This window comes from Aphidius gifuensis, linkage group LG6 (assembly GCF_014905175.1).
Source record: "Aphidius gifuensis isolate YNYX2018 linkage group LG6, ASM1490517v1, whole genome shotgun sequence".
Classification (NCBI taxonomy): domain Eukaryota; kingdom Metazoa; phylum Arthropoda; class Insecta; order Hymenoptera; family Braconidae; genus Aphidius; species Aphidius gifuensis.
The window spans coordinates 7959892-7972974 of NC_057793.1; the positions used below are offsets into that span (position 1 = coordinate 7959892).

Consider the following 13083-nt stretch of genomic DNA (forward strand, 5'->3'; position numbering starts at 1 on the left):
TCTTTTAAACAAGTATTACTCTAGTAAAACCAGTATTTTCTTTCAATGATAATGCACATCTTTTGTTTCTTTCAAATGGTGGATGACCTGGATAAATTTTACTGCACTCTTCTTGATTGACTGTTTTCAAATGTAAGATTCTAAGATATTTTGATGGTTCAACATCACCATCAATATTTCCTCCCCATCCAACGGTTTCTATCACACTTTGACCGTTGAGAGGTTTTGATCGTACACGAATCTGTCCACATTTTTCAGAATACCTAAGCTTCTCTTCCAACTAGAAAAAGACGACATTAATATCAAAAAAATTATATGATAATAATATAACATGAAAAATAAATTAATATATATATTATTTTCTTACAATTAAAATTGCAATATCATTACTCCAAAAAAGTAGAGCATCATAGTTTTGATGATAAATAATATATTTAACATTGTTAATTGAATTTTGATTTGTTCTGTCTTTTGTGCCACTTATTACTTTAATATTACTTGGCATAATGACAAATGCACTTTTATCAAAAATTACACAACTCGCTGTTGTTAAAATATGATATGGGGAAATAATATTTCCATTACAAAGATGATGGGAATTCCATTGTACAGATACCATGTAATTATGATATTTTATATTAACTTTTTCACCGCCAATTAATTTATTTGGTATTCCTGCATAAATATCTGTTAAAAAAAAAAAGATTTGTATTATTAAATTTAGGGTTTTTTGAATTTGATTAATACTTACTTTGAATACAAATAGTTGAATAAATTAATAACCATTTTATCATCATCATTACGTTTTTTTTAAAAAATAGATTAATGTGATTTTCAAGTGACAAACGTGATAATGAACATGCGATCATTAAAAATTTATAAAATCTTTTGTCAAAATTTTAATTAAATATTTGTTTTTTGATAAAAAAATTCTAAACACGTGTCAAATTATTTTTATCGTTTGTATAAAAAAAGATTTATTTGTATTTCTTTTGAGGCTTTTTAAAAAATAGAGGATATATTTAAATTTTTTATTTACAGTATAATAGCTATTTATCCGGAAAAAAAATCAGCCGAGTTTATTTTTATGAGTAATAAATTAAAAAAATGAATTTTTTTTTATCAATAAAATTTTATTTTTTTAGTTTTGAAATACTTTTAGAGATTTGATTCTGGAAAAATAATGAAAAAGGCAAAAAAAAAATGTGAAATTATTTTTAAATTATTTATTATCAATTTTTTTAAACAATATATATTTTATATTTTTTTTTTTCTTTTTTTTTATTACAGTTACTCATATAAAAGTTGATTAATTTATTATTTTTTGAGCTTGATATGGATATTTTAAAAATATTATAAATTACAAAAATAAAAATCTAAATGTATTACCATTATTTTTTTTTTTCGTTTGCAAATTGTTTTAGATTTTTAATATAAAAAAAAATAGATATCTAATAAATGGTTTAGTATTTATCTCAAATCTCAACATTATTTTAATATTTGTTCATGTAAAAGATAGCAATACGAGCTAGTTTGATGATAAAAACACTTGATTTTCACGTGATTGGAATTTTTTTTTTTTTTCGTCGTTCATATATGTCTAGCCGACTACTTTGTTTAATATTAAAGCTTTGAAATAAATATTTACAGATTAATTTTTATACTTTTAGTTCTTCAAAAATCTATATAAAAGGCTGAGACAATTTTTATATATTTATTAAATAATCGGCTTTTAAATAATACGATACAAAAAAAAAGTATAATAAAATAAAAATTGCTACAATGAATTTTGTAGTACTAAATAAATTAAAAATGAAACTATCAATATTTTTTTTATTAATTTTAACATCAAGTAAGTAAACATTAATTAAAATAAATTCTTAAATGTTTATATAATAATTTAGACTAATTTTTTATATAATATTTTAATTCCATTTCAGCTGTAAATGCAAATAAATTAATGAAATTAGTAAGTGGTTTTCGTACTCCTTCAATGGATAAAGCACCTTATCAAGTATCAGTAAGATACTTGGGCAATCACATTTGTGGAGGTAATATCATAACAAAGTATCATGTTTTAACAACAGCAAGTTGTATTGCTGATTATCCAAATGTATATTATGCAAATTTAAAAGTTCTAAGTGGTACAACTGATCAAAAAAATGCTCATCAACAAGGTACAATTCACGATGTATTTTACATAATAATTCATGAAGAATATAATCCTCAAAATTCATGGATTCATGATTTAGCTATTCTACGGGTAATTTTTATTAAAATAATAATTATTAATTAATAAAATTAATATTACAATTTAATTTATTCGACAGATTACAGTACCTTTTGATTATTCAAATATTCGTTTACCAGTTCAAATGGAATCCACCAGTGCTGCTGCTGACCCGACAATTGTTCGTACATCAGGATGGGGACAAATTACTCTCAAATCACCAGTTCAAAGTACAAGATATATGCAAACATTGAATTTAAAAATTTGTGCACTTCTTGAATTTTTAAAATACTGGAAAGATTATCATATTTCAACTTATTATCAAAATTGTGCTTCTATGGTTTTTCCAGATGCTGCTGTTGGAAAGGTAAATTTAAAAAAATAAATAACAAAATTAAATGTAATATTTAATTTTTTTAGTATTATTATTAATTTTTAAATTTATTTTTTTTTAGGGAGATGGTGGTAATGGATTGATTGATGGTACTGGAAAATTAGTTGGTATTATTTCATTGAATGTACCTCAAATGGGTTATCCAATAATTTATACAAAAATTTATCCGCATTTATCATGGATAATAAATCATATAGATAATTATTAAATAAAATAAATTAAAATACTAAAAAATGATATGTAAAAATGTATAGTTAAAAAATTAATAAATAAATACAATTGTTAAGATTATTATAATTTTATTTTTTCTATTTTTTTTCTTGAAAGTATAAAAATACTTTATTGAAAATATTTCTATAAGCTTTTTCTTTAGCTGGATAAATCCAGATGAGTATATTATTATGAAAAATAAATTGAAATTTTGAGGAATATTTTTACCACAATTTTTTTAAAATGATTTTAAAAATTTTTCATGAGAAAAACTAAGGGGCTTTTCATGGCGGTATTTACAAAGAACCCACAAAGAATGGATATTAAATATCCTTGAAAAACATTAATTAATAATTATTTTAAAAAGACTTTTATTTGAGATATTACAATATAATATTATATCTTATTGTTGTATTTTTATTTAATTATGTCCATCATAAAAATGTTGATTATGGCTATTATCACTCGTGAATAAATTATTTGTCTTTGATAATCATGAATTAAATTGTCAGTGATTTTATTGTATCAATATCTAACAACCATATCGTGAATCCAATTTAAATAAACGTTTACTGAAGTGTAAATTAATGGATAATCAAAATCCATTGTGAGAACAGATACAACACCATAGAGTGTGTTTGAAGAAATTATTCCACTTCCACCATCACCCTAAAACAAAAATAAATTTTACAAATATATTTTTGATAACTTTTCATTTGTTGATTGTTTTTTTTTTCTTGTATTGAATAATTATTAATAATAATAATTACTGGAGTGATATATGATGTCAAAGGTGTTGCACTCATTGCACATTTTTGTGTTGAAGATAAACCACCAAATTTTTCATAAAATTTCCAACATAAATCATCATCTACAGCCCTGACAGTAATTCTTTTAAGTTCGGCTGTTGCTAAATCTGGCAAATTAAGTCCTCCAAGTCCACCCCAGCCAGTTATTTCAAATGAATTTCTCGATGGCATACTGGTTCGTGATACAGAAATTGGTTTGCAAGTATTCATTGGTACAAGTCGATCAGCAAGTCTCAATAATCTTAAAAAAAATATTTTATCAATTATATTTAATTAACAAAAAATAAAATAAATTATTTGTAATTAAATTACAAGGTTAATTGTTTACTTGATGAAAAATATGAAAATTATTTTTTTTTAAATATTAATTTATTTGTGGTTAATAAATTTTATTTAAAATTATAAAAATAAATTTCAAAAATTTATATACTTGAATTTTGACTTTTTTTTTTCTATAATAATTTCAAAAAATTTTCATACTAAATTTTATTAAATAAATAATAAATATTAAATTTATTTTTTCAATTTTTTTATGTAATAATTATTACAAATAATCATTTATTTACTTTAAATATTTAATTTATTTTTCATACAAATTAATATTTATTTCGTTAAAAAAAAAAACAAAATGAAACTATTCAAATAAATGATTTATTTTTTTCAAATATATTTTTCATTTGATTTAAATATTTCAAATAAATCATTCATTTATAGAAAAATATAAAATTCATTCCAATTTGATTCTCTCTCTCTCAACAATATTATATAAATAATAATAATTTATATTTACGCAACATCATTTCTCCAAAAGTTACGTGGACTATAATGCGAATGGACAATTGACAACATAACTGGATGAATATGTCCATTGGTAACATCATTTTTATTGATAGTACCACTTAAAACTTTAATATTTGCATAAAAAACACCAACATCAGCTGTAACACAACTTGCTGCTGTCAATATATGATAATATGATATTATTGAACCCGAACATATATGTCTATTTCGATGACGTATTGACACTTGATGTGGATGATCTTCAATTCGTACAACCCTATCACCTCCAAAAATTTTATTTGGTGATTTTGCATTTGCAACTGAAATAAAAAATAAAAACTCTATAAATTTATTTTTTATTTTTTAATAAGCAACAGTAATTTTTCTATAAACTTACGTAATATAAAAATTGAAAAATAAAATATACAGCTTATTGCAACAGTCTTCATTTTACACTTTTATTCTAAAAAAATATTCTTACAATTAAACTGGATGACTTGAAATTCACCTGATATACTAACTACCATATCTGAAGATGTTTAATAATGTTTTATTAAATATTTATTCAACGCAATGTAATTATCAAATGACACGTGTTATAAATTTTGATAAAAAGAATAAAAAAATTAACCGTATTATTTTCATGATATAAATTAAGAAAGATATATCTTTTTTTATTTGTTTTTCAAGCTTAATTGAAATAGGGCCACGTCATGATATTTTTTAACCTTGGATTTTCAGGTATATTCAGAAAATAATTTTATGATTAGCTGGATAAATATATTTTACTTACTTGAGGATAAATTTTTGTTGATTTTTTTTTTATTTCATCATCATTTGACAAATCAATGAATATTTTTTTTTATAATTTTTCATGTTCGATATTTATTATTAATTTATAAAATATTATTTTTATAAAATGCATGTTAAATATTTCTGTGAAGAAAAGCTTCTGTAATAAAAATTAAAATGAAAAAAAATTTATATTTTTTTATATTTTTACAAAAGTTTAATTGAATATACAATTAAAAAATATACCTATAAAATATATTCTGTAAAATCAAATTATATTTTTCCCGGGTTAATCCAGAAAGCGCTATGGTGTTTTTTTTTTTAAACTAGAAGCGCGCGCGCGCGATGAAATAAATTTCTAGAAACTTGTAACTTTTTAAAGTTGGTGATAAACCAATACATAATAATAATAATAATAAAAATGTTATATTATCAACAATAAAAATCATAATACTAAAAAAAGAAAGTAAAAAAAAACGAACTTGTTTTGTCCATTGGTGACACAGCCTCAACTATTTTAGACACACAAAACGTCAAATAATGTGCAAATGACAGAAAAAAAAAATAAATAAACCAACTAGTTTGTTCGTGTGTGTGTGAGTCATATATACATTTTTTATTTTCATCTTGCATATATGTATTATCGATATATAAAATTGTAACATACATGGGGATACTTTTACCTTATAACCCGATAATATTGCAAAAAGAAAATAATAAAAATATACACATACTATGCTGATACAGCTGAGTCAATAAGCTCAAACACAAGTAGATACTTACAACAACGCTGGGTGTGTGATATATTGAATTTAGTGACAAAAGAAATAACAATAATAATAAAATTAACAAACAAAAAAAATCTCGGTTAGTACATATTATAATTATAAAAATTTTACTCATAAATATAAGAGTAAAATAAAATTAAAAATCAATTTTTTATACTTGATATAATTTACTAATTTATTAATATTATTTTCAGTTTATACAGTGAGTGTATGTGTATGAAAAAATTGATAATATAATTAACAATTAATTATTAAAAAAAAATGAATTCACTTGGCGAATTTTGTTCATTATTTTGTTGTCCACCATGTCCATCAAGAATTGTTGCAAAATTAGCATTTGCACCACCAGAACCAACATACAGATTAATTGAAGAAGAAAATTCAACAAAATGTACAATATCATTATCAAAACGTGCTGAATGGCATTATACTGAACGTGAAAAAGAATCACTTGAGGGTTTTTATGCTCGTACATCACGTGATAATCATATTGCATGTTTATTTGTTCGTTGTTCAGTAAATGCACGTTTTACAATATTATTTTCACATGGTAATGCTGTTGATCTTGGACAAATGTCAGGTTTTTATTTGGGTCTTGGTTCACGTATTAATTGTAATATATTTAGCTATGATTATTCTGGTTATGGTGTATCTGGTGGTAAACCATCTGAAAAAAATTTATATGCTGATATTGATGCTGCTTGGCATGCATTAAGAACACGTTATGGTATTAGTCCAGAAAATATTATATTATATGGACAAAGTATTGGTACTGTTCCAACAGTTGATCTTGCAGCAAGATATGAAGTTGGTGCTGTTGTGTTACATTCACCACTTATGTCTGGTATGAGAGTTGCATTTCCAAATACAAAAAGAACATGGTTTTTTGATGCATTTCTTAGTATTGATAAAGTGCCAAAAGTTATGTCACCAGTATTGGTCATACATGGAACAGAAGATGATGTTATTAATATTAGTCATGGTCTTGCTATTTATGAAAGATGTCCAAGAGCTGTTGAACCACTTTGGGTTGAGGTAAGATAACAAAAAGCAAAAAAAAAATATATTTAATAATTAATAATGATCAATGATTAATAATATTAATTTTAGGGAGCTGGACATAATGATGTTGAACTTTATAATCAGTATCTAGAACGACTTAAACATTTTGTTAGTGTTGAATTAATAAACTGACGTAAATTAAGCCTCCCAATGAGTCAGGGAGGACATGGTGAAGGTGATAATGAAAATTTAAATAATACTGATAAAGATAATAATTCAATATCAAATTATTTAAATACAATAAGTCGTACAATGTTAATATGCGATGATGAACCTTCACCAGTGTCAAGTGATGAAGTTTTTTTTATATGTGCTGATGAACAAACAACAATAGCAACACCAACAACAACAACAAAAAATGACGATAAAAATGATAATATTAATAATGATAATATGAAAATTAAAAAAATATTAATTAATGATAAATGCAAAAATAATAGTATGCTCAAAATTGATAGTATTGATAATGTTAAACAACAACAACAACAACATAAACAAAAAAAATTAACTAGTATATTTAGTAGAAAAAAAAGTAAAAAAGTATATCGTGATGTTGGATCTGGTACATGTGATGAAATAATTATTAAAAAAAATGATGATGATAATGATGTTAATGATAAAACGAATGATAATGATGATGATAATGATGATGATAATAAAAATGATACAGCAGCACATACAATATTAGTTAAAATACAAGTTGAAAATTTATCAAAAGATAATAAAAATAAAAATATAACATTAATTGATGATGATAATAATAAACAAATACAATGTAAATTAAATGATAATAAAACAGTTGCTGTACAAGTTAATATAAATTCATCTGATATTAATAGTGATACACAATGTTTAAAAATAAATAAAGTAATATGTTGTAATAATAAAACAACAAAATTACAATGTAATAAAAATATAAAAAGTCAACAAAAAAATGATTGTTTAAAAATAAATGATACAAATAATATTGGTATAACAACAACAATACCAAAATCACCAAAATCACCATCACCATCAATTGATTCATCAAAAATATTTATATTAAATAGTGGTAATAAAAATAAACAACAAATAAATACAAATATTGATAATAAAATTAATAAAAAATTACCAGATAAAAGTTATTCAGTTGATCGTGCATCATTAAAAAAAAAAAAATTAATACAAGGTATTAGTCCAGCTAAAAAATTTAATCGTTCATCATTAACAATTGGATCAGATAAAATAACAATTAATTTATCAAAATATTCACCATGTGCTAGTAGACTTGCTGCAAGTTCAAAAATATTAAATACATCACCAACAAATTTAAGTCCAGATAGTCCAATACATGTATCACGTAATAAAAGTCCAATACGTAATAATGATAATTTTAATTATTTATCACCAATTAATAATAAATTTGATACACTTAAATTAACAAATGATAAATTACCATTACAAATGAGTCGTTCATTAAATATTGAACAATTTAAAAAACCATATACAACACCAAGAAGTAGAAGTGTTGGTGATAGTTGTATAATAACATCATCATTAAATGATACAACAACAACAACAACTAAAAAAACAATTTGTTATTCACCAATAATTGGTAATGAATTATTATCACTTGATGATACTGATAAAAAATATAAAAATAATAATAATAATAAACAAAATCATGATTTATCATTATCAACTCCAAATTTAAAAATTATTAATAATGACAAACTTGTAGCATTTTCAACGATAAATTCAACAAAACTTGAAACAAAATGTTAAATTAATTATTATGTTATTGATGATCTCTATTTTAGTTTCTTTTATTAAACTTTAAATTATATTTATTTTTACCTAATGATTATTATATTATGATAATGATGATCATGAATGTTGACATGTTTGTTAATCGAGTGTGTTGTTATTGATCGTTTATATACGTATATGACATTATTATTATTATTTTATTATTATAAAAAAATTATTCATTGCTCACATGTTGCTTTTATTTTATAACTTTTTTTTTTTTATTTTAAAAGGTTTATTGATTATTGGTTTTGCTACAGAAAATCTTAGTGCCAAAGAGATTTTTTTTTTTAATTTTATTTTTCTTCATTTTCATCTTGTTTTTTTATAATGAAAAATAAATGAAAATTCATATTACAAAATTTTTAAACTGCCCTTTAATAATTTTTATCAGTAATAAATAATAATTATTTATGGATAAATGATTATAATATTAATAAAGTAAAAAATAAAGGAATACAATAATTAATTACTGAGGATCTTCCAGAAAAAATAAAAATTCAGATGAGAAAAAATAAACAATAAATAAATAATGTCTTACCAAATAATAAAAATTGACAAAATAAAAAAAAGGATAATAAATCATTGCCAAATTTGACTACAATGTAAATTAATTAATTAATAAATTGGGAGATTAAAAATATGACCTCAAGTTAAATAGTATTCTTGTAATGCAAAAATGTAAATATATGAATACACAAACGTCATTTTTTTCATTTGTTTTTAAACTAAGAAATAAATTAAAACAAAGTTAAACTATATAATTATATACTTGTAATCAAATACTGACACAATTGGACTTTAGTGTGTAATTATTATTCCAAAAGCGGAATTAATGCACTGTTTGTTTGATTGAAAAAATAAGGAAAAAAACTAAATTAAATAAAAAAAACATATTCTAATAAATTTGTGAAAAATAATCTAATAATGATTTTTGCAACACGAAATTAATAACTAAATAGTGATAATAATTTTTTTATGTTTCAATATCAAATCATTTTATAAATAAATAAGTAAAAAATCGAAAAAAAAGAAAATTCATTTTAATTATTATTATTGCACTTATATGGAAAATTTGTTGGCTGATTATCGCCGATAAATGCGACAGTTAAATTATATATTTAATCAATTATAATAATAGTTTATTTTATTGAAGAAAAATATGTACTTAAGGCACTCTAGATAATAATTTAAATATTAAAATAAAAATACCAAGTATATTATCAATGAATGGAGAAATATAATAAAATAACTTACCTGACGAAAATAAAAAAAAAAATCTAAATTAAATTAATAAGAGTGCCAAGAAAAATTGACGATTAGAAAATGATTAATTTATATATTTTTTTTGATTAAAAAATAAATAGATTAAATTTAAAAAATTATTAATGTTTGGAAATAATGATATAGATAAAAAATAAAAAATATTTAAAATGATAAATTTTTGGTCTCAGTATGAAGGTCTGTTAAATAATTGTCTCATTCCATAATTTTTCTTAGATAATAATTATGTTTATGAATTATATATTATTAATTGGGTGCATTTATTGCATGTTGATGTAAATGTTATGAAAAACAAATTTAATTATTCAGTGTCAATAGATTATAATAATATTCAATTTGTTAAATATAAAAAAACATCGTTAATTCTCGACAACAATCAATTTTGTATAAAAATATATATTACAAGTATTGTTTTTAAAAAAAAAATGTTATAAACAGTAAAATATTAATAATAATAAATAAATCCACCCTAAAAAATTTAAATCTCATATGAAATCACCATTTTTATTTTAAAATGAAATTTATTTATTTAATTATAAAATATTAGTATTTTGATTATTAAAATTGGAAAAATTAATTTAATTTGAAATTTTGAGTAATAGAATACACTGGTTAAATGTAAAACTAAAATTTTTATCAGTAAAACATTTGTTTTTTTTTTTTTTTTTATTTATTTTCTTTTTTCAAGTAGAAAAACTTTTTTTTCATCAGACAAATTGAATCAACAGTTTTGATTATTGCTTACTATGATAGCCATCAGTGAAAAAAAAAAATTGTATTTTTATATTTTTCAAACAGATTCTAGTATTTATAATTGAAAATAAAATTTATTTATCAACTTTTATTATTTAAAACTTGAAATAAATATTATAAATATTTTCAAAATTAAATAATTAAACAAATAAATATAAAAATATAAAACCAAGTTTTTTAAAAATTTCTTAAATTACATTTTCAATATTTATTTGACAAATTTTAAAATTCACAATTAAATATCATCTCAAAATTAAATTCATTAGCATAATTAAAATATTTAAAAAAGAATCTATAATGTATAACTTTTTCCCGGTGAAAATAAATAATATCACAAGTTTGAAATACCAAAATTCAGCAAATTTTAAATAATAAAAAATAATACAATGAAAAATAATTTTTGATTTAATTAATGTGGACTAGTTTGGGATCATCTAAGTACCTTGGCTAAGAAAGATAAAAAAAATATTCAATTAATAGTATTGATTTAACTATTTAAAGAAAATACATTTTCATTGTACAACGAAACGTTTCGACGAATTGACATGATGACATTTTTAAATTTTAACATAACAGTTTATCGACGAAAAAAATAAATAAATCAATTTATAGTTATCATCTAAATGCTTGATGATACAATAGCTTTCAATTCAAAGTAATTTAATTAAAGATTTTTTTATTTTATAATTGCGCAATTGATATTATTTTTAAAGTTGATTCGTGTAAAAGTACAAGAGACATACAGGTTGTAGGTTGTATAAATCAAAGTGCAAGACACAAGGGTGGTTGTGTAACCTGTTTTCATTTTTATTGTCAGCATCAAGTTTCTTCTGTATACAGGTGATCTAAATTTGGTCCAACAGCTATATCATATTCCAAGTTTTTTTAAACCTTCATTCCTTAGTTCCTCTGCAATTGCTTTGAAAAGATAAAAAAAAATTTTAATTATCTTATTTTTTTTTTTTTAAATTTCCAAGTTGATACTTGAAAATTTAATTTGCTGATCATGTATCAGAGTCTTGAAAAAAAGACTATATTTGATAGAAAAAAAAATTTATAACAAATTTTAAAATCAATAATTATATATTGTGTTTTTATTTTAAACATTTTTCTTAATTATTTTGAAATTACCTGAACAATAGCTTCAAAATATCTATTCAAATATTTTTACTTGAATAAAAATTACGATTTTAATTTTTTTGATTAATCAGTCGATATTTTCTCTGAAGAATTTTATTTTTATTTATAAAAATATACTTGTAATTCAAAACTGCATTTAAACTTTGAAGTTTAAAAAAAATTCAATACTCAGTAAGTAAGTTTAAAAAATAAAATTAAAATAAAAAAAAAAACCCAATTGATTATTAAAAAGTTTAAAAGAAAATTAAATTTTTTATAAAATTTAAAAGGAAATATATATTATCAATGAGTATTAATAAAGTGAAAATTAAATGATAAAAAAAAAAAACCATTTAATTATAAAAAAAAAAAAAAGGAAATTTAATTAAAGATTAATATAAATTTAAATAATATTTTCATCCAGATAGGTCAAATATCATGCGATAATTTAATATTGGAAAATCCTATAAACATTTATGACTCCAACTGGAAAACATATAATATAACATACGAGATCAATGAACCAATTTCCGAAACGTGCGGTTTCAAAGTTACCGTAACATATATATGTACATTAATTTTCATCTTTCTCTACAATGAATGAATTGTAATAGTATATATATAAAACACATATACATAGAAATAGTTGTATTAGTTTGCGCCAAAACTATATGCAAAGTCAAATCAAATATTCCTGATATGATCACGCAAACTCAACGAAAACTTTACTGCAATCTTGTGCGATTTTAATTCAAATAAAAAAATAAAATAAATATATCACAAATTGCTCTGATACTTACGATATTCTACAGTGATTTTTGCAAAAAAAAAAAAAACTACCTCAAATTTATACGTAGTTGATTTTAAAATGAAACGCGAATCAACGATTATCCTGACATTTTTTTTTTTTTCCTTTTTTTATCATCAACTATATCTTTCCTGTTCATTAAAAATTCTTTCCTTTTTTAATTCGATTTTTTCTTTTATTTTTACATTTCTTAGCCAGTGTCATGTCACGCAAACTCTTATCATTTCTGGTTAGTCGGAAATTAGATCTGATGATACTCAAGACAG

General features: G+C 21.7%; 3 protein-coding genes across 4 annotated transcripts; 2 read left to right on the plus strand and 1 right to left on the minus strand.

Annotated features, from left to right (window-relative positions):
• Window positions 1–1960: 1960 nt before the first annotated feature.
• LOC122859755 (trypsin-7-like) lies at window positions 1961–3005 on the plus strand. The gene is made up of 4 exons (XM_044163438.1): window positions 1961–2263; window positions 2331–2597; window positions 2686–2731; window positions 2998–3005. The coding sequence occupies exons 1-4, from the start codon at window positions 1961–1963 to the stop codon at window positions 3003–3005; spliced, it is 624 nt and encodes a 207-aa protein (XP_044019373.1).
• Window positions 3006–3261: 256 nt separating this feature from the next.
• On the minus strand, window positions 3262–4925 carry LOC122859307 (trypsin Tyr p 3.0101-like). Its single transcript, XM_044162767.1, has 4 exons — window positions 4821–4925; window positions 4434–4743; window positions 3605–3884; window positions 3262–3503 (listed from the first exon to the last, which is right to left on the minus strand). Exons 1-4 carry the CDS (start codon window positions 4870–4872, stop codon window positions 3360–3362), a joined length of 786 nt encoding a protein of 261 aa, XP_044018702.1. The 5' UTR covers window positions 4873–4925; the 3' UTR covers window positions 3262–3359.
• A 736-nt stretch (window positions 4926–5661) lies between these two features.
• On the plus strand, window positions 5662–10586 carry LOC122859306 (alpha/beta hydrolase domain-containing protein 17C). Of its 2 annotated transcripts, XM_044162765.1 has the most exons (3): window positions 5662–6082; window positions 6198–7038; window positions 7114–7569. In XM_044162765.1, the coding sequence occupies exons 2-3, from the start codon at window positions 6265–6267 to the stop codon at window positions 7195–7197; spliced, it is 858 nt and encodes a 285-aa protein (XP_044018700.1). In that variant the 5' UTR covers window positions 5662–6082; window positions 6198–6264; the 3' UTR covers window positions 7198–7569. The 2 variants fall into 2 exon arrangements, with proteins under 2 accessions (XP_044018700.1, XP_044018699.1); XM_044162764.1 differs by lacking the exon at window positions 5662–6082 and having other exon boundaries at window positions 6922–7038; window positions 7114–10586.
• The last annotated feature ends 2497 nt before the right edge of the window (window positions 10587–13083 follow it).